This window comes from Miniopterus schreibersii (genome assembly GCF_964146895.1).
Source record: "Miniopterus schreibersii genome assembly, chromosome: 16".
NCBI lineage: Eukaryota > Metazoa > Chordata > Mammalia > Chiroptera > Miniopteridae > Miniopterus > Miniopterus schreibersii.
The window spans coordinates 214,645-242,086 of record NC_138116.1 but is presented as its reverse complement, the minus strand read 5'-3'; the positions used below and the strand labels follow the sequence as shown (position 1 = coordinate 242,086).

Here is a 27,442-nt window from a genome sequence, read left to right as displayed (position 1 = left end):
CCCCCCACTCGCCCCCCCACTGGCCCAGGCCCCGCCTCCGCCCCGCGGGCCCAGGCCCCCCCCACTCGCCCCCCCACGGGCCCGGCCCCCCACTCGCCCCCCCACGGGCCCGGCCCCCCACTCGCCCCGCCACGGGCCCGGCCCCCCACTCGCCCCCCCACGGGCCCGGCCCCCCCACTCGCCCCCCCACGGGCCCGGCCCCCCCACTCGCCCCCCCACGGGCCCTGCCCCCCACTCGCCCCGCCACGGGCCCGGCCCCCCCACTCGCCCCCCCACGGGCCCGGCCCCCCCACTCGCCCCGCCACGGGCCCTGCCCCCCCACTCGCCCCGCCACGGGCCCGGCCCCCCCACTCGCCCCCCCACGGGCCCGGCCCCCCCACTCGCCCCGCCACGGGCCCTGCCCCCCCACTCGCCCCCCCACGGGCCCGGCCCCCCCACTCGCCCCGCCACGGGCCCTGCCCCCCCACTCGCCCCGCCACGGGCCCGGCCCCCCCACTCGCCCCCCCACGGGCCCGGCCCCCCCACTCGCCCCCCCACGGGCCCGGCCCCCCCACTCGCCCCCCCACGGGCCCAGGCCCCGCCTCCGCCCCGCGGGCCCAGGCCCCGCCTCCACGCGCACTGTTTGGACGGCGGCAGCGCGCCGCGGCGGGACCGGCGCGTGAGGTCAGAGGTCGCGGGGCGGGGCCTGTCTGGGCAGATCAGCGCGCGGCGTCCCCTCAGCCGAGTCTCCTCAGGCGCCGCCCGCCTCTCGCGACTCCCGGGCCGCCGCTGCTGCCGCCGGGATGGGCCTGAAGCAGGAGCCGGCCGCGGGCTCCCCGGAGGACGGGCCGGAGGACGGGGCGGAGGACGGGGCCCCGGCCCGCGGCGGCACCTTTGAGGCGTTCGGCGACAGCGCGGAGACGCGCGCGCTGCTGGGCCGCCTGCCGGGGCTGCTCGGGGACCGCGCCGCGCGGGAGGGCGCCCTGCAGCGGTTCCGAGGTGCGCGCGGGCCCGAGGGCGGGGCAGGCCCGGGGCGGCGGCCGCTTCCTCGCCGCGTGGCCGCCCTGCCGTAGCGGGCCCGGCCCCCCCGGGAGCCCGCGCCGCGCGGGGGCCGCAGCTGGGCGGAGGCGCGGGCGTGACGGGGCCCCGGGGCCCTGCCTTCCAGTCCCGCCCGCACCCCGCCCCCGAGCACCGCGGGGCGCGGGCCCTCCGGCGGCGGGGGAAGGGGCGGTGCTCGCCCGGCCGGAGGCCCCCGACGGCTCCTGGAGCCCCGGGGGCCGGGTCCCGGGAGTGAGCGCGCCCCTCGCGCGCGCAGGGCCGGGCTGTGTGCTCGGGCTGGGGGTCGGCACAGCCCGCGACGCTCGTGCGGGAGCCGGGGTCCGCTCCCCGGCCGCTCCCGGAGGAGGGGGCCTCCGGGGTGTCCCCAGGGCTGTGCGGCGCCTTCTCTCCCGCGCGCCCCGGGCAGGCCCTGTCGCGGGGGACCCCGGGCTGTCAGCCGCAGACGGGCGGGCCGCGCTCGCTGGGGGCCCTGGGTTGGGGTGAGCTCCCCGAGCCTGCAGGTGTCTGTCCGGGGGATCAGACGGCTCCTCAGGGCCCCCAGGTAGCGGGGTTCCGCGGCACAGGGAAGCCGGGCGTGGGCCCTTGTAGCCGAGGAGGTGCCGTCGCGGCCTCGCCCCGCGGCCCGGGGTGACTGCCCCAGGGCCCGGGCCGCTGCGGCGGGCGGCGGCGTCCGGCCCTCGGTCCCTGGGCGAGTCGGGGCTGCGCCCCCGGGCTCCTGCCCCCCCGCTGAGTCTGTGTCCGCGGCCGCCGGCGGGGCTGCACGCCGCTGGTGCTCAGAGCTCCCTGGAGGGCGAGGGCTGTGTCCAGGGACCTGGGACCCGTTTTCCCGTCCCCGGGAAGGGGTCGCTGCCGGGCGGTGGCCGGTGAGAGCGGCCTCCGAGCAGCGGCGCAGCGGCCGGGCTGCTCTGGGCGGGAGGGGCGAGGGCGCGGGGTGGGAGGTCCTGCTGCTGGTCCGAGGGGCGGTTAGAGGAGCGGACGGGGAGTGTGCAGCGGCGGGAGACCGAGGGCTTGGCCGGGAGGAAGAGCCCAGGGAGGGCGTGCGGAGCAGCCGAGAGGAGGCCGGGGCTCTGGCGCCGGGAGCTCCCCCCAGGCGGCCCTGGAAGTCAGGAACACCTGAGGGTTCCCGAGGCTCCTGCGCATGGTTGCCTGGGTGATGTTAATTCTCATGTTTTTCTCTTTAGTGATAATGGACAAGTACCAGCAGCAGCCTCACCTGTTGGACCCACACCTTGGTAAGAACGGGCTGATGACTACGGGAGCCTTGGTGTGCGTGCGTTTGCAGAGGGTGTCAGGGTGAAGTGTGTGGGTCTTGTTGGCAGGGCCTGGCTGGTCTATTTAAACGCATCTGTTGCTCATCCTGTTGCTCTAACCTGCCTGCCTCGGGCACAGGCGCAGGTGCTTTATGTGGATCGCCAGGTAGTCCTCCCAGCATCCGAGGAGGGCGCTCCCGGAACCATTTCACAGGCGCAGATGTGGAGGCTTGGGTCTCCTTAACTTGAACTTAATCCAGGGGAATGATTTTTGTTTCTTTTGTTTCTTTTTAATTTATTTTTTATTGTTCAAAATATTACAGATGTCTCCTTTTCTCCCCATTGACCCCTCCTACCCCTCACCCAGCCCCCTCCCCAGTCCCTCACCACACTATTGCCTGTGTCCTTGGGTTATGCATATATGCATATAAATTCTTTGGTTAATCTCTCCCACCCACCCCCACTTTTCCTCACATTTGTCAGTCTGACCCATGCTTCCATGTCACTGAATCAGTTTATTAAGTTCTTTAGATTCCCCAATATAAGTGAGATCATGTGATGTTTGTCTTTCTCTGCCTGGCTTATCTCACTTAGCATAATTTTCTCCAGGTCCATCCATACTGTCCCAAAGGGCACGAGAGCCTTCTTCTTTATAGCTGCGTAGTATTCCATGGTGTAAATGTCCCACAGCTTTTTATCCACTCATCTACTGATGGGCACTTGGGCTGTTTCCAGATCTTAGCTATTGTAAACTGTGCTGCTATGAACATAGGGGTGCATATATTCTTTCTGATGAGTGTTTCAGGATTCTTAGGATATATTCCTAGAAGTGGAATCACTGGGTTAAAGGCAGCTTCATTTTTAATTTTTTGAGGGACCTCCCTACTGTTTTCCATAGTGGCTGTACCGCTGCATTCCCATCAGCAGTGTACCAGGTTCCCCTTTCTCCACACCCTCGTTTGTTGGTTTGTTGATGGCAGCTGTTCTTACAGGTGTGAAGTGGTACCTCATTGTGGTTTTAATTTGCATCTCTGATGATTAGCGATGTTGAGCATTTTCTCATGTCTTGACCATCTGTATGTCCTCTTTGGAGAAGTGTATTCAGTTTCTTTGCCCATTTCTTAATTGGGTTGTTTGTCTTCCTCATGTTGAGTAATATGAGTTCTTTGTACACTTTGGAAATTAGCCCCTTCTCAGATACATCCTTGGCAAATATGTTTTCCCAGACCGTGGGGGTTCCTTTGTATTTTGAGGCTGATTTCTTTTGCTGTGCACAAGCTTTTTAGTTTGATGTAGTCCCATTGGTTTATTTTTTCTTTTGTTTCTCTTGCCCTACGAGGTGGATCAGTGAAAATTCCCCTATGCGAGATGTCTGTGACTTTACTGCCTATGTTTTCTTTCAGGATTTTTATGGTTTGGCTACTTACATTTAAGTCTTTTATCCATTTTGAATTTATTATTGTGTATGGAGTAAGTTGGTGATGTAGTTTCATTTTTTTGCATGTACCTGTCCAGTTTTCCCAGCACCATTTATTGAAGAGACTGTCTTTACTCCATTGTATGCTCTTGCCTCCTTTGTCAAATATTAACTGACGATAATGGTGTGGGTTCGTTGTATTTATTTTTGACCTATTTCATACTGAGCGATTTTTTTTTTCCTACAAAAAGTAACACATGCTTCTGGCATGAACTTGGAAAGGTAGCAATAGTGATTTAAGTTGAAAGGCAGGGTGGTGGGGGAGGACGGGTACATGAGCAAAACCCAGAGCCAGACCACCTGGGTTTACATCCTAGCCCCACCACTTTGCTGCTCTGTGCCTGAGTTTCCTCACCTGTGAAATGGGGGTTTTTAGCACTGCCTACCCCACAGGGCTATGAGATTTAAAGATGTGAACTGTGAATGTGTGGGCAGGAAGGGTTAGCTTTTTTGTGCATATGTGTGCCTTCTGAAAAGGGCTGGTGCTGTGCCTGCTGTTCTTTAAGTAACCAACAGGTTTTGTAGAAGGTAAGCTTTCTGAATGCTCTCCTGTCTCAGGTGACAGAGGAATCCTTGATTGATAGCCTGGCTGGGGGGGAGAGTAGCTGTGGGCTTGTCATATATGGCTTTTCTTATGTTGAGATATGTTCCCTCTATTCCCACTTTGTTGAGTTTTTGTTATAAAAAGATGTTGAATTTTGTTAAATGCATTTTCTGCATCTGTTGAGATGATCATGTCTTTGATTTTCTTTTCACTTGTTCTATCAAACCCTGAAAGGAGTATGGAAACCAACTATAGTTACAGATTTGTCTATTTCTCCTGTCAGTTCTCAGTTTTTTCTTTACTTTGAAGCCGTGTAATTTGTCTAAATTAACCCTTTTTTCTTTTGGCACTTTGTTTTAATGTCATAGTAATGTTTAATTTTATAGCAAATGTTTTGTATCGTTTTCTCTAGAATGGATGATGAACTTCTTGTTGGAAATAGTGCAAGACAAGACATCTCCACCTGACCTTGTACATCTGGCTTTCAAATTTCTCTACATCATCACCAAGGTAACATTTACATAGCACTTTATAGTTGACAACACTTCTAAAAATTTGTGTGTTTTTTTTCCTTTTGATGGAACACTTAATATACTTGGTCCAGAAGTTACCTTCCAAAATGTTTTTTCTCGGGAAAGATGGTGCACATATGTAAATTGTGGGTTTTCTTCTCTCTCTTTTTAAAAGATTTAAAATTGACTTTTAGAGAGAGGGGAAGGATAGAGAGTGAGACATAGAAACATCATCCATTGGCTGCCTCCTGCATGCACCCTACCCTGAGTTGAGCCAGAAACCGGGGCATGTGTTCTGACTGGGAATCAAGTCAACAGCCTTTCAGTGCACGAGAGGACACTCAACCAACTGATCCACACTGGTTAGGGCTATTTTCTTTTTACCATATTTTTGAGATCCAGATATTAGTGATCCAGGGGTTCCTTTGGCTGCAGCAATGTCCCAGGTATTTAGTATTTGCATTTGAATAGTTCATGTACCACCTACCTAGAGGAGGGAGTGGGAGCAGGAGAGGAGCACCAGCACAGAAACTTGGTGGATTCTTACAAGCTCCCAGGTGATGTCCATGTGCTGGCCTGCACTTACTGTGTGTGGTTTTGACCATGGGAGTCACTGAGCCATCTCAGGGTGGGACTTTTGAGGTTCAGTGGGTTGCAGGGTGCAGCAGTGCCTGCTGTATGGTGGAGAGAGGCCCTTGGCCAGTGAGGGTGAACACTTCTCTGCAGCTTGGTAGTGTTACTAAGTTGTATCACTATAATATGACGAAATTCTTTGATCACTGGGTGGCATAGGTGGTGATTTTTAATTTTAATTATTGATTTTATATGGGGGTGGGGGAGAGAAACACTGATTTGTTGCTCCACTTACACATTCATTGGTTGCTTTTTTATTTTATTTTAAAAATATATCTATTGATTTCAGAGAGCAAAGGAGAGGGAGAGAGAGAGAGATAGAAACATCAATGATGACAGAGTCATTGATCGGCTGCCTCCTGCAACCCGGCATGTGCCCTGACTGGGAATCGAACCCCAATCGCCTGGATCCTAGGTCGACGCTCAACCGCTGAGCCACGCCTGGCCGGGCTCATTGGTTGCTTTTTAAATGTGGCCTGACTGGGAATCGAACCTGTAACCTTGGTGTATTGGGACAACACTCTAACCAATTGAGCGACCTGGCCAGGGCTTGGTGGTGATTTTTGATGAGGAAAAAGATAATTTTGCTTCTTTCTGTATTTTCTTATTAATAATTCAATGCCTTTTTTTCATTTGATAGGTTCGAGGATATAAAACATTTCTTCGTTTATTTCCTCATGAAGTAGCAGACGTACAGCCTGTTTTGGATATGTTTACAAATCAGAACCCTAAGGACCATGAAGTGAGTGTGCCTCTCTTTGTGTTCAGCCTTCTCCCTTTTTCCTCCCTCATTTGCTCCACCCCGGCTCTGGCACTTCGTCTGCCTTCTCTCTAAATTTTTTTTTTTTTTTTAGAATATATCTTTATTGATTTCAGAGAGAGGAAAGGAGAGGGAGAGAGAGAGCTAGAAACATCAATGATGAGAGAGTCATTGATCGGCTGCAGCCCGCAACCCGGGCATGTGCCCTGACCGGGAATCGAACCCTGATCGCCTGGATCCTAGGTCGACGCTTAACTGCTGAGCCATGCCCGGCCGGGCTTAAATTTTATCTTACTCTGTTTTGTGCCACTTCTCTTCTTTTGGCTTTCTCTCTTTTACATCTTTCTTTAGGTTTTTTTCTTTAAAATGCCCTTTGTAAAGAAATGCCCACACAGTGTGGTAATAACCCTGCCACCACCCAGTTTTCTTTAACTGGAAATATGCCTAAGTGGAGGGTATTATGCTTAGTGAAATAAATCAGTCGGGGAAAGACAAATACTGTAGCTTTCACTTAGAGGTGGAATCTAAAGAACAGAAATAAATGAACAAAGAAAGTTCAAACAGACTCATAGACACACAGAGCGGATGGATTGGTGGTTGCCAGAGGGGAGTGGTGTTGAGGGACTGGGAGAAAGAGGTGAAGGGGGTAAGAAATATGGGTGGGTAGTTACAAAATAGTCATGGGGATGCAAAGAACAGCACAGGGAATGTAGTAAATAATGTGATAACTATGTATGGTGCCAGGTGGGTACTGGAACTATCGGGGAGATCACTTTGTAAAGTATCATTGTCTAACCACTGTGCTGTACATCTGAAACTAATACAAAATAACATTGAAAGTAAACCATAATTGAAAAGCTAAAATTAAAATAGCAATGATTTCCTAGGACCACTCACAGGAGTCAGCATATAGTTCTGTGGCCGTGATTTATTACAGCAAAATCAGCAAAGGGCAGGGCACATGGGCGAAGTTGGGGAAACCAGCAGGACCTCCCAGTCTTCTCCTGGTTGAGTCACATAAAGCACTTGTAATTCCTCAGCACTGAGTTGTGACAATACGTGTGAAGTTTCCCCCATGGAAGATTGTGAAGCCCAGAGGCCAGGATTTCTGTGGGGGCTGGTCATGTGGGTCCTCTCTGTCGAGCACATACTACAACTCGGACTTCCAGAGGAAAGCCGGTGTTCAGCATAATCCTCATGGTTTGTGCAGTCAGTCTAGGCACAGTCACCCTTATAAGTGAGGAACTGGTGGGAACCCTCCTGAAATCCAAGCTCCCAGATGGGCATGATGCTGCCTCACATGTGGGCCTTTCTAGGAGAGTAGTTAGGCCTGTGGTGGGAGTGCTCTTCTGCGTGTGACATTCGGAAGAGCCCATGGTTTGTAACTATAGCTCAGTGAATAGTCTCTGCGAATGTGCCCAATTTTAGTTAAGACTCGGGTGAGCCTTTCCCATTCTCCTTGCCCCCCTGGTGATTCCAGGGCCAGAGTGAAATCTTGCTTTATTGACAGCTGAAATTAAGGGCACTTATCTTTGATTGGAAGTTGAGAAATTTTTTCTTCTTAAGACTTCTGTTTTATCTTTTTATATGCTTTCCACTTTCTCAAAAGGCTAATTGCATGCTGAAGGGTGCCAGTGAAGAAAAGCCGTAATACTGATGTGTTATGATTTTTCTTTTTTCACTTTGCTGTTTCTTTGTTCTGGTGGTAGCCAAGTCCATATGAAGAGGGTATGTGTGGTGGGGCACAGGGGAAACATGGGAGGAACTAGCAATGGTTTGTACTCCACGCTCTGAGGTTGGCAGCATTTGAGGGGCCTGTGGTGGCCATTGAGTGGGCAGGAGGGTACCAGGACTGTGTGTAGGTTACCTCCATCCTGTATACAGGAAGCATTTTACTTTGGTTTAACTCCTTAGACTTGGGAGACCCGCTACATGCTTCTACTATGGCTCTCCATGACCTGCCTGATCCCTTTTGATTTTTCACGCCTTGATGGGAACCTTCATACTGAACCTGGGCAAACTCGAATGTCCATAACCGACCGTATTCTCCAAATAGCAAAGGTGAGTGTGGTCATGCTAATAATTACCACTAATTAGTGCTCTTTTGTGTTCATGGTGTTTTGATATTAGAGTTTAATTAGGTACACTCTTGACACTATAGTTCTTCAACTGCCGTTACTGTTTTTCAGTGAGAACATTTCATAACTTATTTTGAAATTGGTAGTTCATATAGGGGTCAGGATGAATTACTTTAGTAAATTTCATTTCTTTGTAGATATTGCAAACACTAAGCATAATGATATAAGAGGCAGTGGGGGCAATGGTAAGAGAAAATAAAGGTTAATTGTTAAATTTTAATATTATATTGATAATACATGATCATTGTAGGAAAACTAGAAAATAGAGAAGCATCAAAGATAAAATCTCGCCAGGAGATAACTTATATATAGTCTTCAAACTTCTGGTGTAAATATTGTGCATGTAGATGTAGATTATGTTATCTATTGCTTCAAAACTCACCCTAAACTTGAGTAGTTTAATATGTTTATCATCTCAGATTCAGTGGGTTAGGAATCTGGGCGTGGCTTTGCTCGGCCCTCTACCTCCAGGTCTCCCCAGGTTGCAGTCAAGGCTCCTCAAGGTAGGGTCTGCTTCCAAGCACTTGTGGTGGTTGGCAGAAATCAGATCCTCAAGACTGTTGGACCAAGGGCCTCAGTCTTTGCTGGCCGTTCCTTACTGCATGGGTCCCCCAAATGGGGCAGCTTATTCTATCAAAGCCAGCAAGGGACAGGGTCTGCTGGCAAGATGGCAGTCACAGGAATGTGTTACTGGGTCACTGAAGTGATACCCCCTCCCCCATTCTCTTGGTTAGAAGCAAATAGCTGTGTCCAATCCACATGGGAGGGATTATGCAGGGTGAGAGTGGCCATAGGCAGGACCAGGGGCCACCTTAGAGTCTGCCTGCCATACCTTTATACCAAGTGTTTATTGAGCACCTGCTGTGTGCGGGCACTGTGCTAATCGCTTTCATGTATTAACTCTTGTAATCCTCTGAGTCAGTTCACTGTCTTAATCCTTATTTTGCTGAGGAGACAATAGGCATTAAGAGAAGTAACTTAGCTGGTTCATTTTTCCATAATTGAGTCCACATTTGAACCCAGGCAGTTTGGCTCTGGAGCCTGTGCTTTTCACAGCACTCCTTGCTGGCCACTTCAGCAGGGGCCTTTGGTGTCCTGCCGTTCGGTGACCCTTGGCAGCATATTCTGAATGTCTTAGGTCAGATGTTGCCCTCATAATCTTTCAGGGAAAGGTGCTCCATTGTACCTCAGTTTTATTTTTTTAATTCTCACCTGAGGATATTTTTCCATTGATTTTTGGGCGGGGGGAGAGAAAGAGAAAGAGAAACATCAACATTGATTGGTTGCCTCCCACACGTGCCCGACCGGGGCCGGGGATCAAGCCTGCAACCAAGGCATGTGCCCTTGACTGGGAATCAAACTCGAGACCTTTCTGTCTGCGGGCCAGCTCTCTAACCACTGAACCAAACTAGCCAGGGCTGCACCCCAGTTTTAAAATATTCTCTTACAGATGGACATTTTGTTTCTAGATGTGTCTCGTCAGAAGCAGGGTGGTGATGAGCGCCTTGATGTCTCTGTGTGTGCTCATCTCCGATGGGATTTTGGGTGAGAGGCGGCACACTTGTAACCACTGGGCACTTGGCAGTTGTTTTCCAGAAAGCCTGCCCCAGAGGAAGACTCTTAAGAGTATTATTTGGAAAGAAGTTAGTTGAGATGAGACTTGGAAACCTGTTAAGGCGGGCCTCCTAAGAAAAGCTAGTCATTTGTATTAAACCCAGGTGCCCTTCTGTTTGAGTGGGGCCTCCTAACTGTTCTGATACTAAATGCTCACAGGTACCGAGTTTACTCCGTGGACACTTCATGGTTGTTGCAGTTGGGTAACACACACAGGTTCATTTTTTGCTGTTTTTGCAAATGTGTTTCAAGGACTATGACATGCCGTGTGGTTTGGCGCTTACCTGAGGGTGAGCACAGCACTTGGCAGCTGCAGCTGTTAGTTCACGTTCAGAGAGGTTTCTGCAGTTTTGGCATTTGGCTTGTCTGTGAACTTCTCAGGAAGCTGCTGAGTGTGGGACTGGTCGGCTGAGTGGGCCCCTGAGATTTACTCTGTGTGTAATGGTGCCTGTCCTTTATTCTTTCTTATAGTCTTACTTGGTTGTCAGCGACAAGGCCCGAGATGCGGCTGCCGTCCTTGTGTCCAAGTAAGTGCCCAGTTTGCCGCCTTGCAGCCCTGTGGGTTGATGTGTAACTACTGAATTCCAAGAGGGTTTATCTTACATACTCTCACCTGTGTGTCCACAGAAAAGGACACTGGGTTGATGGGCCTCGGCAGATGTTTTCTTCCCAGCACTATCTTTCTTTGAGGGAGCATCAGCTCTGTTTGGGTGTGGGAGGTCTCTGAACCTCATGTGACCACCAACAATACTAGTTGGGCTCACAGTTCACCTGATGCTGGATTAGGGTCTAACAGGTGACCTGTTGCTGGGCTAGGGGCTCATAGGTTACCTGATGCTGGATTAGGGCTCACAGGTCACCCAACTATGAGTTAGGGGCTCTCAGAAGTCCTGGCACTGGGTTATAGGTTCAAGGAGACCACCTGACAGGCCTATCAACTGAGCAGAGAGCAGATTTAGAATAGGTTGTAGCAGTTATATATGGGGCATGAGTTCACCTTTGGGGTGGTTATAGTTAGATGAGCTTTTGCAAGTCACTTAAAAAGCAGTTCATGCTGTGGTTTGTGCAGATCATGACCTGTGATTTGGTCATTGTGGCTTGGGATAAAAATCCCCAGACATCTGTTAATTGCTGACCAATCACGAGTATACTGGTGTTTGCTCTTACATTAAGGATGAGTTCCTAGAAGTGGAATGAGCATTTTAAGGGTTTTAATTGAAGTTATTGGAAAGGTTGAGCAAGTTGAAAGTCACCTTTCCCCATATTTACCAATACTGTGTGTGACCTTATGAATGAAAAATGAAATGAAAAATGAAAACCTCAGAAATACTGAGGGTTTGGTAGATTTGTGCTGAGTCTGACTTTTTGGAGCTTTGCACCTGTGGGGTGGAGGAGGTGATTCCCTAAATCCTGGTGGCCTCTAAGGAAAGGTGACAGCCAGAGGCTCCAATGGTGGCATGGGGACAGGTTCAGCCGCTGGCGGGACGCTCCCTCGCCCTCTGGTGGTCGACAGGAGCAAGTGTTCCTTGTGCTTGGTTTTCAGCACATTAACAATACTCCAGCCAGTTTGCACCCTGGTGCTCTCATGAGTCCTGGAAAGGGCGGGAGCAGTCACTGGCTGAGGTCTTAGAACTACTCTTGGTTAACTCACCTCACAGCATGCCCCAGGCTCCAGGTAGGTTCTGATTCACATATTTCTGGGGTTTTTTTTGGTGGGTTTTTACAATACGGTCATGGGTTCAGTGTGGCTTTTTCCTTCTGCCTGCCTATTTTCTGGTATTTTGCAGAGGAGCTGCCTGTCTAATTAGGTAGAATGCTTTCTCTTCATTACTTGCAGCTTTGGAGCTGCCTGTTTCCCTTTTTTAACTAAACCTGAAACATTAGCTCTGTTTTATGTAACTTGATGTTATATTGATGCCAAGACATATAGGTTGGAGTGTTCTTTTATAGACTCTTACTGATGGAAAAACATGCCTTTATTCTTATTGATTACATCAATTTTAAAAGCAGGTATTTTTGTTTAATTATAAAAGCAAGCTGTGCTGTATGTAGGAAAGTTGGAAATTTTGGAACAGAAAATTAGAAAACCCCCCACACATTTGTAATTGTAATGCATAATACATGTGTTGTATTTCTTTTCTTTTTCTGCACTGCTATGACATCGACCATGCACAGCACAGTCTCATTGAATTAGCATCCTGCTGTCACCTCATTTCACATTACAGTTGATTAAATGGCTCTGTTCTATTCCCTGTTAGTATGATAGCTGGTGAGGTTCAACACTTTGGCCTTGTCTTAGGCTTTCTGCATCCCACTTTGTGACCTGACTTCTAATATCCTTGGGTTTCTTGGTGCATTGCCTTCTCCACCAGCTTGAGCTTCCTGCAGGTGTAGTGTGGCATATTTCCCCTTAGGTGGTTGGTGGCCTTTTACTTTCTCCTTTGGACTAAAGTTTTAATTTTAATGTCAAAACAGTGCCCTGGCTGATGTGGCTCGGTTGGTTGAGTGTCATCCTGTGCACTGAAGGGTTGTGGGTTTGATCCCCCGGTCAGGGTGGGTGCTGGACGCAGTCAATTGATGTTCTGCTCTCAGATCAATGAATGTTTCTCTTCTCCCTCTCCATTCCCCTCTCTCTAAAAATAAACAATAAGAATATACTAAAATGTCAAAACAGTAATTTTTCCCCTTTTTAGTTATTTTTACTTTTAAGCTTGAAGTCTTGCCCTATTAACAGACTTTACAAGTAGTCATTTATATTTTTCTACCTCTTTGTTGCTTAATAATCTACAATTATTAACCCATGTGGAATTTCTTTTGGTGTAGGGTAATACAATAATAGATCTTCTCCCTCATGGGTAGCTTTGTTTTTCCAGCACTGTTTTGTGAATATTTCACCTTTCCATTAACCTCTTTAAAAACATAGTAAGTTCTTAGGCAGAGTAGGGTTTGTCACCTCACCTGTGCTGTTTGCCTCTTAGACCAGTTTACTGAGTTATCAGTGTGTGGTAACAGTACCAGTGAGGGTCCGGAGTAGCCGTCTGTCCCATGAATATTTTGCCTAGACATCTGTTCCTCTGATAGGTCCAATTCTGCAGTTAAGGTTTTGATAATTGTTTTAGCTGTTCTTGGCCTTATCTCTAGCGTACCCACATGTTAGCTGAGCTCGGTGTGTGAGCAGATGGGGCTGTGATGTACCTTCTTCTGAAAGGGAAGGAATTGGAGGGTTAAAGATCTTTGTGTAGAAGGTCCTGTGTCTGTAAATGTGTGTTTTATCTGTGGGGTAGATCTTTTCCATTTTTGCTTTTCTGTATCTTTGGCCCTCTCATGTAAACATATCCCTTTTTCAAAAAAATTATTGATTTTTAGAGAGAAAGGAACGGAAAGGGGAGGGAGAGAGAGACATCACCATGTGAAAGGGCAAAATCAATTGGCTGCCTCCTGCATGCCCCCTACCAGGGATAGAGCTGAAACCCGGGCATGTGCCCTTGACCAGAAATCTAATGGGGAACCTCCAGGTACACAGGATGCCACCCAACCAACTGAGCCACATGGGCCAGGGCAACTATTCCTTTTTTTAATGAGAAAAAGAAAAAAAAATACAAAGTAACATATTTAAATCTTTCAAAGGAACCTTAAGTTTTTACCTTAATCTGGAAACTCACCCTGTGTAACTTTGAGTGGGTGTGCCCTGGCGTGCAGCACATGGAAGGTTGTGCTCCCCAGCCAGGAGCTGTGGTGCAGAGGGGTGGGTGGCCTGATCATCTGGTGCTGACTAGAGTCTGTCAGCGCTGGGCCCTCTCTTGTCCAGGGGCTATCCTGCTGTCTCCATCCTGTGGGCCAAGGTGGAGCTCAGTCTGAGGAGCAGGTGGCTGCAGGCGGGTCCTCATCCTGTGGCCCCTAGGATCACAGGGTTTAAGCAGTGCCGAGACCACGTACTAGTTAGATAAGCACCCAGATGCGCAGATTTGGAGGGATTCCTGGGCCCTTTCAGACTTGCTGAGACACAACATCTTTGGGTGGGCATATGAGTTTGCCTTATGTCACTAGCATCCTGAAGTTTGATTCAATATCCTTTGTGACTGGTGATCTCCAGGTGTGCCCCTGTTGGGGGGCAGGAAGACAATCTTGGAGCCTTTGCTTGGCTCCTTTTTTAAAAATTTGTTAGGGTGACATTGGTTAATAAGATCATATAGGTTTCAGGTGTGGATTTTTATGTTACAAGATCTGTATGTTGCACTGTGTGCCCACCACCCAAATTCAAATCATCGTCCATCACCATGTGTTAGGCCTGCTTGTCTCCTTTTTTTTTGAGTTAGAGACCTCACCCTTTACCACAGTTTTGTAACGGAAGCCTGAGCTTCTGCACTGGGCACCTGGCTGTGGCAGGATGGGAGATTCCCTCAGATGCTGAGGAGGGTGGGTGTTGGAACCACGCTGTGGCTCACCCTGGGCCTCTGGCCTGGTGTGAACTGAGGAGGAGGAAGCGGCCAACACGTCTTGAAATAGGGTTTGCTTCCATGGCATTAGGGCTGACCCATCCTCAGTGTGTTCTGTGGGGCTGCTGAGGGGAGTGTGAGGTCCTTACAGGTCATGAGAGCTTTCTCCTGACATTCTCTGTTCACATGTCCTCTTGGGAGGTCATTCTTGCATCTATTGGAGGCTGCACTGTCTCCCACCCTTCCCTTACTGAGTTGTTTCCTTCATGTTATTTGCTTGTTTCCTGTGTTCCTGCCCCCAGTGTGCAAGCTCCCCTAGGAGGCGCTGAGTCAGAGAGCTGGGGGATTGGCATGCGGACGAGCTGGGGAGGAATAGAGTGCCTGGACTTTGGTTCGGCAGCTGGCAAATGACTGCTAGCCCAGACCAGGTGTATAAGAGGGTGGGGAGAGCCAGTACACCAATCTGAGCTTTGTAGGGTGCAGAGCTGACCAGACCGTGGGGATGTGGGGCAATGGATACCCCCTGGAGCTCTGCATGGGGAAGGCAACCCAAGGCAGATGTGGGGCCTGCTGCTGGGCCAGACCTTGCACATAGGGGCATGGCGTCCCGGGGAGGAGAGAGGGGAGGAGTGGGCATTGGTGGGGCCCCGGGGCAGCCATGGGGATAGGTGAAGGTGGTCATGTGGCAAATGAGGCCTTGGGATGAGCGGGGGCCCAGGAAGGAGGAGATGGGGGCTATGGGGACTGCATGTGACTTCAGAGAGGTCTTGGTGGGGAGTGACCACCTGAGGACCACAGTCTGGGAGTGTCTTCGCCTTAGACCGGCGGTGTCGCGGGGCATCTGTCGGAAGGAGGGTGTAATGGGCACAGCAGAGGGTGTGGTGGGTGGGCAGGGCGAGTTCTCAGTTGGGCCAGGGTTGAGCCATCATCTGCCTGTGTTCCCTTCTGGCAGGTTTATCACACGGCCTGATGTCAAACAGAAGATGGCGGATTTCCTGGACTGGAGCCTGTGCACTTTGGCCCGCTCCTCCTTCCAGACCATTGAGGGGGTCATCACCATGGATGGGACGCTGCAGGCCCTGGTAATCACCTCCTTGGGGGAGGGAGACTGTCAGTGGTCAGCTTGTGGAGGTGCCCAAACAGCAGGATAGGTTCTGTTTACTTGACTCCATTCTGAAGTAGTTGGAACACAGGAAGGTATTCAGCCCTGACAGGACAGGGAACCAAGTGCCTTTTTGCTGCTTTGGACTGGACCTTAGGGCTACCCAGGGCTGGCCTTGGCTTGTCGGCAAGGGCTTTTTGCTCCAGTGGAGATGGGACGAACCGGCTTGCTTGTCGCCGCTAGGGGGCAGTGGTGCCCGAGGAGCTGGGGCAGGTGGGCAGGCAGGCAGGGCGTGTCCTCTGGTTTCCTGCTGCTTTACCTGTGTTACAGAGTATAATTATTGGAACCGGCTCTAATGAAATCAGGCAGGTGATTTGAAACTTGATTTTGTGCAGATACTCAGGTTAGGGTGTTTGTTTAAATTCTTTTTTTTTTTTTTAAATCTTTATTGATTTCAGAGAAGAAGGGAGAGGGAGAGAGAGAGAGATAGAAACATCAATGATGAGAGAGTCATTGATCGAGCCCACAACCCGGGCATGTGCCCTGACCGGGAATCGAACCCCGATCGCCTGGATCCTAGGTCAAGGCTCAACCCCTGAGACACTCCCGGACGGGTGGTTAGGGTGTTTGTAACAACTGGGTTAAACACAGACCCGACACCTACCCTTTCTTGGCGGTCCTGCTTTCCCCATCTGTGGAGTTGCCTTTTATAGTGCTAACGAGGAGGAAAGATCTAGTTTAAGTTCCCAGAACAGGGGTGGCTGTCCCTCCAGGGGGATTGAACAGCCCCTGCAAGTCTTGTGCCCATCACCTCCTGCTCTTTAATTGCAGTGTGGAGACGTGGATCTTGCCCTTGTCTGTGAGGCTAACAGCCCACTTTCAGGAGAGCAGGGCATTTTGGACTGTGTTTAAATGGAGGTGTTTGGGCCCATGACTCAGTGTGATGTCATGTTCTTGGGTGTTGTCTGCTGTCATTGGCTGTTGCAGGTTCTGATGAAGTGTAGGAGGCTGGGAGGGCTGGTGGAAAGTGGGGCAATGGTGTAATAACCCAGGGCAGTGGGCACGGGATGTGGGAGGTGAGGTGGTGACGACTGGGCCTGCCATGGGCCCCGAGAGGAAAGCCCTTTCTCCCCAGTGCTCTGGGCACTGAGGGAGTTGACTGCCTGGTCTTTTCTTTCAGAATGTTCTCAACACCTGTTTCTTGTCATTCATGTTACCAGTGTCTTCAGGAGGGATTGCCAGTCACTGTATGAGAATATTTGAGATGTTTAGAAAGGAAATCTGGAAAAATAAAACATTTCCAGAATTCCTGTTGAAGTCCTGTTTTTCTCATGCTTCCTTTCATTCTGTATAGTTGATACATAACATACATCTATTTAAAGAAACCGTTGTATAATTCAGTGGGTCTACTGTCACATCTAATTCCAAGACATTCTCATCACCCCTAAAGGAAACTACACGCTCCTCAGCCGTCACTCCTCACTCCCTGCCCCAGCCCCACCTGTGGATTTTTTTACTGTGGACGTCTCACAAATGGAATCATACACTGTACCCTTTGTGTCTGGCTCCTCTCATTTACTGGGATGTTGTCAAGGTCCGTGTGTGTTGGGCCTGTCAGTGCTTTGTTCCCACCTGTGCCCAAGTGATAGTCCATTCGTGGGCTCTTAGCGACTGTGGGTGGTGTTTATCTGAGCCTTGGTGTCCGAGTTTTGCTTGAGCACATGTATTCAGTGTTCTTGGGTATGCAGCAATAGTTTTTAAAAATTTAATAATAAATATTTTTGTTTACGAAGTCTTGAAAAGTTTTTTTGTCTGCATGTCTCGTATTGATGAGAACGGGGTATTCTGCACGTGCAGATACACAGCCTGTGCCCTCACGTGGCTCTCATTCCAGCTGTGTGTGGGGGTGGTGCTTAGGATTTTACTGGGATTTTCGCTTTAATTGCTGTGATGGAAGTCAGCCAGGGGGAGGCGGCCCTGGGAGGCTGCCCAGTGTGGAGTACAGGGACGGGGTGGCGCAGGTCGTGGCATGGATCCTGGGGCAATGCATTTATGTTGTAGGTAATTCTGGTGAAGGAGGGTGCATGGGGTTGAGAGGGTTTATTTGAAGGTTTGGGTATAAGTGGACTCCTCATTTTTTGGCATGAGTCACACTGAGAAAGAAGTCTTAAGTCATGGAGAAACCATGGAAGGTCTGATAAAATGTAGCCGGGCCTGTCAGTCAATCCACTGTGGCCTGCAGGGGAGACTGGCAGACCCACTGGAGCATGGCACTGTGCCCGCCTCGGGCACCTGCAGGTAGGGGGGCAGATTCCCTGTGCCAGACAGCAGGGGGGCCTCTGTGCTCAGGCTGCCCTGTGAGAGTGCCCTCAACCTGCATGCCCAGGCTCTGGCTTTATTTTTTACCCACCTGATCATCAGTGTGGGTTAGGTGAAATAGGTGGATGGGTGGCAAGTACTCTGGAAGCCAGGAGTTGGTTTTTATTTCCCTTGGAGCATATGCCTCGGCTCGAGGAGGTCCCAGGGCCACTTTTTCCAGTTCTGCAGTTGCTTTCTTCACAGGTTTCTTTTTCCTCACATTCTTAATCTTCTTGTTGCTGTCTCAAAAGTGTTCCCACATTTTCTGTTTTGTTTTTTCCCCCAAGTGGCAGGCACAGATGCTAAACAGCAACACTAAACCTGCTGCCCGCTGTGGGAGGGGCTGGCACTCTCTCCTGCAGCACCACCGGCCAGCCAGGGGTGGGTTGTACGCTTTACCTGGACGTCGCCCAGCTCTGCACTTAGGAGGAGGGAAGTTCTCTTTTTCCTGTTTCTCCTGAGGAATAAAAGGACTTCCCCAGGCTTAAAGAAGCCCAGCCTTCTGCCCCTGCCCCTGTGTGGGCAAAGGATGAGGAAGGGGTGCCCCTCCCCCGGCAGGGCACTGGGCGGTGTGTGGGCCGCACCTCAGCCATCTGAGAGTGCCATCAGCGAGAGTGAGCAGTTGCCTGACGCAGCAGCCAGAGTTCCTGGGAAGTGAGCGCATGAAACTGCCGGGAAGCAGCAGCCTGCAGGGCCAGGCGCATCCCCTGTGGAAAGCCCAGGGTCTTTCTGGCATTGTGTGTGCATCCTGTTTCCTTTTCTTTATTTGAAGGAGCAGTTTGGTCTAATTGCTGTTGCTGCCTCCTGGGCAGGAAGAAGCCGAGCTGAGTGCAGAGCTCTCCTGGGCAAGCGAGCGGTTTCACCATGAGCTCGTCAGACCTGAACAGCTAGAGGCCGGGCGTCTGCTGTGCATGATGAAACTTGCAGGCTTGTTGTGCTTTAGGATTTCAGCTGTTTCCTTTGATGCACTTGGCTTCGTTTTTATCCACCTGTTCATTAGTGTGGGTTAGGCGAAACAGGTGAACTCGTAACAAGTACCATCGAAACTAGGAGTTGACTTTTATTTCCCTTGGAGCATATGCCTCTTGCAGGAATGATTTTTAACTCCTGTGGGAGGGAAACATGTTTGGCAATCTGATTGCACTGGAAGGCCCCTTTGCTCCAGCTTTTAAAACACCTTTTGGTTTAGTCCCGCTTGAAGTATTAGGGTTAATGCCAACTGAGGACATTCCAGGGAGAAAAACAAATGTTAAAATTGAGAATGGTTGTCACTTGACTCTGTTGTAGCCATGCTCATGGCTTGTACTGCTGAGGAGAGAGTCTGTCTGCATTCTGCAGGGGCTGGGAGGAAGGCGGGAGCATCTGGGTAAAAGTGGTGCTGTCATCCTGTTTACCAGCTGTTAGGATTGCATCTACCTTCACAAGGAGTTTATTTTATTGACAAGAGGCTACCTCTTGTTAAAGGGGAAACAGTTGCAAAGCCAGGCAAGCCACAGGCTGCAAGTGCCTGCAGCCCTGCCCAGTGCGGAGTGAGCGCACTGTGAAGGGCAGTGCCAGAGCCTCTGCCCCAGTGGGAGGGGCTGCCCCAGCTCCTGGACCTCCTGGCCAGAGTTGGGGTTGCTCTGCCCTGGGCACTTTGCTGCCCCAAGGAGGCTGATGTAAGTGGGCCAGTCCCAAGCCTGGGGATGCTATAGCAACACCAGTGACCCCAGGCAGAGGTGAGGGCCTTGTTCCACACCCACCTGTAGAAGGGAAATAACAAACGACTTAGCGCAGAGGGTGGTGTGAGGGCTAATTACTGTGTTCTTTAAAGATGAAAAGAAGCTACTTGATTATCTGAAACAGTTCTCATGTAGGCTTTGATTTTTTTTCTTTTAGGGTTCCTTGGATAATAGCATCTAGTGGCTTTCTTTAAGGTTCAGTTTGGCCACAGGACAGATTGTCCAAATTGGGCTTCTTAGTCACAACACTAGCCTGGGGCAGGGTTCTGGGTGAAGGAGAATGTGGTAAGAACCATTTGAATATATACAAGTGTAGAATTCGGGTGAAACACAGTACTCTCAGTTTCCTCATGGGATTAAAGACGCTGAGGACTCTGCTTCTGACACTATTTTAATTTCACATAACTCAGCATTTTACATGGAGCAGGCAGCATGGGGGTGGCATGAGTCCTGTTGAAACCTGTGTGCTTTGTGGCACGCCTTTAATTCACCGGCAGGCCAGGTTTGTACACCTGCTGTGTGACGAGGCGACGTGTCCTGCTGGACAGGTGTGTGCTCACAGGCGACCTGGCTGGCCCACGCTTGGAGGGCAGGGGGCCTCGTGACTTACAGGTTCCCCTTGCCTCTCCCTTGGGGGAGCACACAGAGGGCCGTGTGGCTGGAGTCACCCTGTTCCTGGCCTGTGGCTTCCTCTTCAGGCCCTGAGGGCACCTTGCAGCTCCCACCAGCCTGTGGCTGCCTTTTTAAGGGCATGGTTCTGCTGACCTCACTCTTCCTCCGTCCCAGTTGTCCCTCGGGCTCTGTCCATGGGCAGCTGACATTTCTCCTCTGGTTCACCCTTGGCCTTTAGTTATTCGTTTCTCCCCTTAGTCCCCCTGTGCGCCTTTGCTTCACACCCCAGTGTCCAGAGTTTTTGTGTTTTCTGTCGCGTCTTCCTCTTCCCCCAGCTCTGTAACAAACCAGGATGCTCGGTGCTGGCTGTGCTGGAGCGGGCTGGGCTGTGTGGAACTCTGGACCTCCTTTCCAGGTTTGGTGCTCACTTGGCTGCCCCCTTGATAGCCTGCCTTCCACCTGCCTCAGGGTCCTTGGTCTAGAGCAGTGCTCCCTCCAGATGGGAGCTGGACCCAGCCTCTTGGTCCCGCAGCTGCAGCCATGCTGTCTCCTTCAGTGGTGCCACTCTGGAGAACTGGGTGTCAAAGGGACCCTGGAACAGGAGGGACCTGGAACCAGGGTACGCGGCCTGCAGCGGTGCTGTGCACTGGGCAGTCAGGCCAAGGGAGGGCAGTCATGTTGGTCCCCACCCGTGATCCCAGGGTGCTGAGCTCTGCACTGGCACCAGGAGAGCAGTGAGCAGCGAGGTGTGGACTGGAAGTGGGAGAGCTCGGGCCCAGGCTCTTCTTGGTGGTTCATGTGCAGTCAGTGCCTCGCTTTTGAAGCCCGTCTGTGGCTCAGCTCTGCTCGTCTCCTCCTTGGGCCAGGTGTGCCCGCTCTTCTTCCCCTTCCTCCAAGTGTCTCCTGTGGTCTCACTTCCACACAGAGGGGTGGGAAGCCCTCACCGCTGGAATTAGCCAGAGTGCGCCCTTCCCTGCACTTGGAGAAGCCCAGGCCTCTTCCTGAGCCTAGGACGTGGGGAGTGGTCACTTAAACAGGAATGTCTCTGATGCTTGCTGCCAGGTTTATGGTTCCATGTGGACTGTTTAGAACATTTGAAAGGGCTGAGCAGATTAAATAACATAAAAGTTGTGCTTGGAAATTATGAAGACGGGAAGCCGGTCATCAGTATCTTCTGGGCTCGCTCTTGTGTCTCCTCATCTCAGACTGGACACATCTCAGACAGGAACGTGGCACGCCCGCTTGCCCTTCCTGGGAAGGGGTGTGTGGTGCTGGGGCTTTGGTTTGTTTCACTCAAAGGTTAGGTAAAAGCTAGATGTGGTTATTTTGATCATTTAAACATTTCTTTATGAAGTTAACTTTACTTATACATTTTATACTTAAAATCCTTTGTCATTTATCTGACACATATTTATCAGAAATTACATATTTTTTTTCTAGGTCCTAGCTGATTCTAATCAGCCACTTATCCCAGCCATTGAAACTTAGTTTCAATAATTAAATTTTCTACATCTGGAAGTTCCTTTTCCCCCTTGACGTATGCAGTGCTGAGAAACCAAGCCAGGCATGCTCTGGGAAGAACAGAAACTGACTTGCTTCTCCTGGGACATGGTGCCTGGGTCTGGCTGGCTTGCCCTGCCCCTTTGGATTGTCCTGGGGCTCCTGTCTGGTCCTAGAGCCCAGCCCGGCACTGCCTGTAGGACAGTTCTCTTCTGTACAGCTCTGTGCTCCTATCCAGTGTTGGTCTGCTGTTATTTCTTGGGGAGGCGATGGAGCCCTTTGAGATGCCCCTCATTTTCGTTTTTTAAGCCAGGAGAGTGCCAGGCTGCAGTCAGTGGTGGTGGGACTGTTCTGTCCTGGAGCGACTGGAGGGGTTCCTTGGGCAGGGGTTCCGGAAGTTCCTGTGTAAAGTGTTTTGGCTGTTATGTAAAGGACTGAGCCCCAGATCAGTTTTGCTGTTGTCCACGGAAGGTGCGGCCCTGGGTGGGCTCTTCATACAGGTGAGGCCATTGGTACAAGCTTGAAGAGGCGTTCAGCCTGGAACTGGTTGCATTGGGTGCTGAAGGTCCTCCTTTTGTTTCATCTTGTATGTATGTCACTACCGTCATGACAGGGCACGGTACCACTTCTCAACCTTGGGATGAGCCCGCTCTGCCCGAGTTCTGTCCTGTCTGCTTGTCCATGTGTCTTCCTGAGGGATCAGGAGCAAGGCAGTAAGGTGCCCAGCAGGGCCCAGTGTGCCCCACCTCACAGGAGAATTCACAGGCACCATGAGCTCATGTGCTGTGGGGCCCTTTCTCCCTGGGCCTGGGGTGGAGCTGCTTTACTTGGCCTTGACTTAATGGTGCTTCAGGGAGCCTCAAACCAGCATCTCCTGCTTGGCATCCAGGTGGACCTGCTCCTAAGCCGCTGACACTATGATGCATGGGCTGGGCGAACATGCCCCGAGGAGAAGCGGCTTTGCACGTTGCAGAAAAGCAAGTTTGGGAGGGTAGCAGTCCAAAGGGTGGTGGTTCAGAATGATCACCAAGACACTCATTTCTGCACTGAGCTGTGCTGGTTTCTAAACACAGCAGATGTGCGGGCGTTTCTCAGCTGCATGGTACAACTCCTCTCACAGCCAGGTGCCCTGGGCCTCTGACAGGCAGGCTTTCTGCAGGTGGCTCAGTTGGCTTGTGTGTCATACTTCCATGAGAAGGGGGGGTGCCTCCCATGTTGTGACATGGCTGGTGCCTTCTGTCCGGCCGCTTCCTCCTGGTGCTCAGGCTCACTGTCCTCCGTTCTCTCTTGGGTGAAGGGCAGTGATAGTGGCCCTATTTTTATCTTTTTTTTTTTTAAATATATCTTTATTGATCTCAGAGAGAGGAAAGGAGAGGGAGAGAGAGAGACAGAAACATCAATGATGAGAAAGTCATTGATTGAGCCCACAACCTGGGCATGTGCCCTGACCGGGAATCGAACCCCGATCGCCTGGATCCTAGGTTGACGCTCAACTGCTGAGCCACGCCCAGCCAGGCAGTGGCCCCATTTTTAGATGAAAGACCCACAAACAAAAACAAAGTCCTTGTCCTAATTGAGTTTTGTTACTTCTTTTTCACACCTTCTGCCCTCCTGGTCTGTTCATGTCAGGAATTTGGCAAATAAAGACTCTTTAACCCAGCCAGGTGTGGCTCATCAGTTGGTTGAGCGTCGACCTAGGATCCAGGAGACTGTGGTTCGATTCCCCATCAGGGCACCTGCCTGGGTTGCGGGCTTGATCCCCAGTTGAGGGCGTGTAGGAGGCAGCTGGTCAATGACGACTCTTTCATCGTTGATGTTTCAACTCTCTCCCTTCCTCTATGAAATCAATAAAAGATATATTTAAAAAAAATTAAAAAATGTTTATCCCCTGCTGGGGGCTCGGTTGTAGCCTCACCCTGTGTGTACATACACATGCGGGTTCTATCCCTGTTCAGTGCACATACTTAGGTTGTGGTTCGATCCCTGGTCAGGGTATGTGTGGGAGCCAGCGGATGGATGTTTCTTCCTCTCTCTAGAATCAATAAAACTTACCCTTGGATGAGGGTTAGAAGATGAGAATGCTCACATGTGAGGCATTTTTGCATTTCGGAGCACTTAAGATTCGTATTCAGTGAGACAGAGGAGAGGGCGCTTTAGCCAGTTCCGGCGCTGCCAGTTCTTTCCCAACCATTGGGTGTCCATCCGCCCTTCCCTGTGCACCCTCCGTCCTACTTCAGTCTTCCCGTTAGCTTTCCTGGACAGGCCTCGCTTTTCGTTTCATCCCCTCCCGTGTGCCCCCATTCTGCCGCCAGGGTCATGTCTGTTCAGAATCTAGTGTGTCACAGCGTCCAGGATTAGGCAGTAGCCTCCTTGTCTGGAGTGGAGGGTGAAATTTCAGTCCCTGCCGCGGTCTCTAAGTAGGGAGTTCATTATCTGTCCAGTAACAACCTACCCCCACGCCTGTGGCTTAAAACAGCAGCCATTGTGTGTATATTCTGTGGGTCCTGAAGGCAGGGGTGGGGGATGTTGGGGTGTTGGTATCTTGTCTCTGCCCCTGATGCCAGAGGCCTGGGCTGAGGAGGGCACAGCTAGGAGGACTTGCAGGTCTGGGCCTGGCTGGGCCTGTAGACTGTGGCGCCTATGTGGCATCTGCATGTGGCTGTAATCTCAGTACGGCAGCTGGGTTCCCAGGGGGTGTGTTCCTAGGGGGCAATATCTAGAGAGCAAGTGGCCGAGAGACCCCGGCACAGGGTGCCTGGGCTCTAAATTTATGTGCCTTCAAGATGGTCTGAAACAGAAGCACCTCCCATCTTGCCAGTTAAAGACTATTTCTGAAGGGAAGTAGCTGGATTAGTTGTTTCTCAGAAGTGCTCAGGGGCTTGGATGCTTGTGTGAAATGTCCCATTTGTCTTCCAGACTCTCAGAAGTGGGGGTTGTGAGTTCTGTGAATTTGGAGGTGTTCCCTGGTTACAGGGGAGGTGAGCTGGAGACATCCTGCTAGGACCCCTGTGGAGGTCTGTCCCATAGGCCCAGGTGACCAGCACTGCTGGGTGGGCTGTGTCAGCAGCACAGGAAGAGGGCCTTTCTCCTTTGTCGACTGGTAATGGGTGAGATGTCAGACACAAGTCCTTGGGTCTTACCTTTGTGTGAGACACTTGGACCTGCAGCTTTTATGCTTGGATACCTTTACTTATGTATAGGTAATTGTAGAAACCTGAGATGGCTTACTCTCCTTCTGATGGGCTAGAGCCCTTCACTTCAGTGTGGGCATGTGTCCCAATGAAGCCCCCCCAAGTGATTGCATCCCTATTTACGATGCCCTTTTGGAGGGTTTCTTCTCCAGTCTCTGTACTTCCTTCATCATGTACAGAAACTGCTCTTGTTCAGTGGTGAGTGTTCAGAAGAGAAATTCCAGAAGGTGTGAATTGTTTTGATAATTTGTTTTAAGTTTGTAAATGAATCTGCAGCATTTTAATATAATTTCTTTTTTTTAGGCGCAAATATTTAAGCATGGAAAACGTGACGACTGTTTACCCTATGGTAAGGCTCATTTGTAAGAGGGTGTGTTTGTGATGAGTTTGTATAGGATCAAGTTTGTCTGTTTAACGTTTTATTCACAGGTGCAGAATCTATAACTTGCTGTATCAGGACACTGTCACAGTTTGTAGCTTTTGGTTTTGTATGTGTGTGTGGTTCAGCAATCTGACTTTTGGGCTTTGTACAGGAGGTCTGGGCTGCTGATGCTGGGTCTGGATTCTGGTGACCTGGCGATGCACACTTAGCCTGGAGTCTCTGGCTCGCTTCCTGGGGTCCCAGTTGCAGTTGTGTTCTTTCTGTAGCTATGGCCACATCTTTTGCCCTTTTACCTCATTCTCTTAATTTTAGATAGAACCTCAGTTTATAAAAGTAAGTACAGTGAGCTGCAGAGAGGTGTACTACCTGGACCCAGGAATTTCTGTTTTAGAAGACGTATGAATCAGATTTGAATAGTAGAATCTATTTTCTAAAAAAAAAAAATTTTCATTGGGAAGATTTGTAGCACGTGTAAAGTCAGAGAGTGATGGTACAGTGACCCCACGTTTCTATCCCAGGCCTCAGACTGTCATTCATGGCACTCTGCTTGTCCTGCTGCTTCTCACCCACCTGGCATTGCAGTTCTCTGCACCTATTGCAGTATGTATCTCTAACAGATAGGGGAATCTTTAAAGACATAACCTTGACATCATTATCATACCTGGAAAAAGAGCAGTGATTGCCCAACATCTTCACATGTTGTGCTCTGTGGACTTGTGTACACGGAGCATGGGTCTGTTTTGAGTTGGTTAGTTATACCTAGTTAGTCACTGCACATTATGCCTTTCAGGAAATTACTCAGATACTGTTAAAAGTTGTCTTGAAACCCTACCCTCCTTGTCTCGCACATGAGATGCCATCCCATGCACTGTCTTGGCCTTTGCTTCCCCTGACACCCACCTCATCCTGCCGAAAGGCCCTGGCAGCATTTCCCTGCCTGTGGAGACCCCAGCAGGCAGCCTCACACCTGCTGCTACCACTCCTACCTGATGCTGGGTTCCCTGTAAGACAACAGCAAACAGCATAAAGACCCCAGAGCCATGTTTTGTTTTGTAGGCTGTTCTCTTTATGGAGAGCCCCTTTTTCCTTCCTCTGGGGCTGCTCTGTTCTCCCAGCCTCCGGATCTGCTGCTTCACAGGGAGGAAGTTGAGCAGGTTGCACATTCACCGCACTTGGTAAATGATGTGGGATGAAGGGGTCTTCATGAAACAGGGCTCAGGGGCTTCATTGTGAATTTAGGCCTTCACTGCATTCGGGGGTCCTGTGGGATTGTCTGTGGTTTTAATGCTGTAGACATCAAACAGATGGTGCACTTGGGGACGGTGGGTAAAATCCTTCCACCAAACTGAATTGCATGTGCTGTTGTTCACAGCTGCCACTGTTCTCGATTGCCTGGATGGCTGCAGGATCCCTGACAGCAACCAGACCCTGCTCCGGAAACTCAGGGTGAAGCTTGTGCAGCGGCTGGGCCTGACCTTCCTGAAACCCAGAGTGGCAAAGTGGAGGTTGGTAGACCAAGGTGTGACTGTGTGTTGCCTGAGCGTCTGTCAGCAAGGCTGATGTGGTGATGGCCCATGTGTTGTGTTTTCTGTGGTGGTCCTGAAGTAGACTGATAGTGTTCTCTGCTTTCATTTCTTCTTGAGTGTTTGATTTTGAAGGGAATGGTATTCCTTTTTTTCCCCCCTGACTCTACATCTTCCAGTTAGAATAACTGAAGCTGCAGTGATGCCAAGAAAAGCTTGTTTCTGCATTTTATGTGACATTTGGGTGCAATACAACTTGACTGATTTGGGCTTGCTGTGGGAAAGCTCCCTTTTGATCAATAATAAATCTGAATCATAGGCTTCTTCCAGAGAGAACAAGCTCACTCCTTGAGGTTTATTCAGAAAACCTGTGGATGGAAACGCTGTCTTAGCCGTCTGTAGGCGGCCTGCTGTAATTAATAGAGTGCTTTTGTATTACTGGCTCCCCCAGAAATGGGCTTTTCTACTTTGCTTGGGGGTACTGTTTTTAAGTCTTCAGTTTTATTTCAAGTATTATTCTGCATGTTTTGGGAGGAAATATTTAACAAGTTCAGCTCAGTTTGTCTCCAATTTAGTAAGTCCAGAGATGTGTGCTGTGTTTTAGTGATGTTTCACTGAAATACCTTTTGGTGGTTTGGCATACAGCTTTAT

The 27,442-nt window shown here is 50.6% G+C and overlaps 1 protein-coding gene across 1 annotated transcript in view; it reads left to right on the top strand.

The window, feature by feature from the left end:
- The first annotated feature begins 672 nt into the window (after positions 1-672).
- Positions 673-27,442, top strand: part of TBCD (tubulin folding cofactor D) — a 114,366-nt gene continuing 87,596 nt past the window's right edge. The window contains exons 1-9 of the mRNA XM_081162739.1: positions 673-978; positions 2,220-2,270; positions 4,722-4,819; positions 6,095-6,196; positions 8,129-8,275; positions 10,438-10,493; positions 15,355-15,484; positions 25,190-25,235; positions 26,641-26,773. Coding sequence (XP_081018865.1) covers positions 783-978; positions 2,220-2,270; positions 4,722-4,819; positions 6,095-6,196; positions 8,129-8,275; positions 10,438-10,493; positions 15,355-15,484; positions 25,190-25,235; positions 26,641-26,773 — 959 coding nt within the window. The 5' untranslated portion in view covers positions 673-782. The remainder of the gene's footprint in view (positions 979-2,219; positions 2,271-4,721; positions 4,820-6,094; positions 6,197-8,128; positions 8,276-10,437; positions 10,494-15,354; positions 15,485-25,189; positions 25,236-26,640; positions 26,774-27,442) is intronic.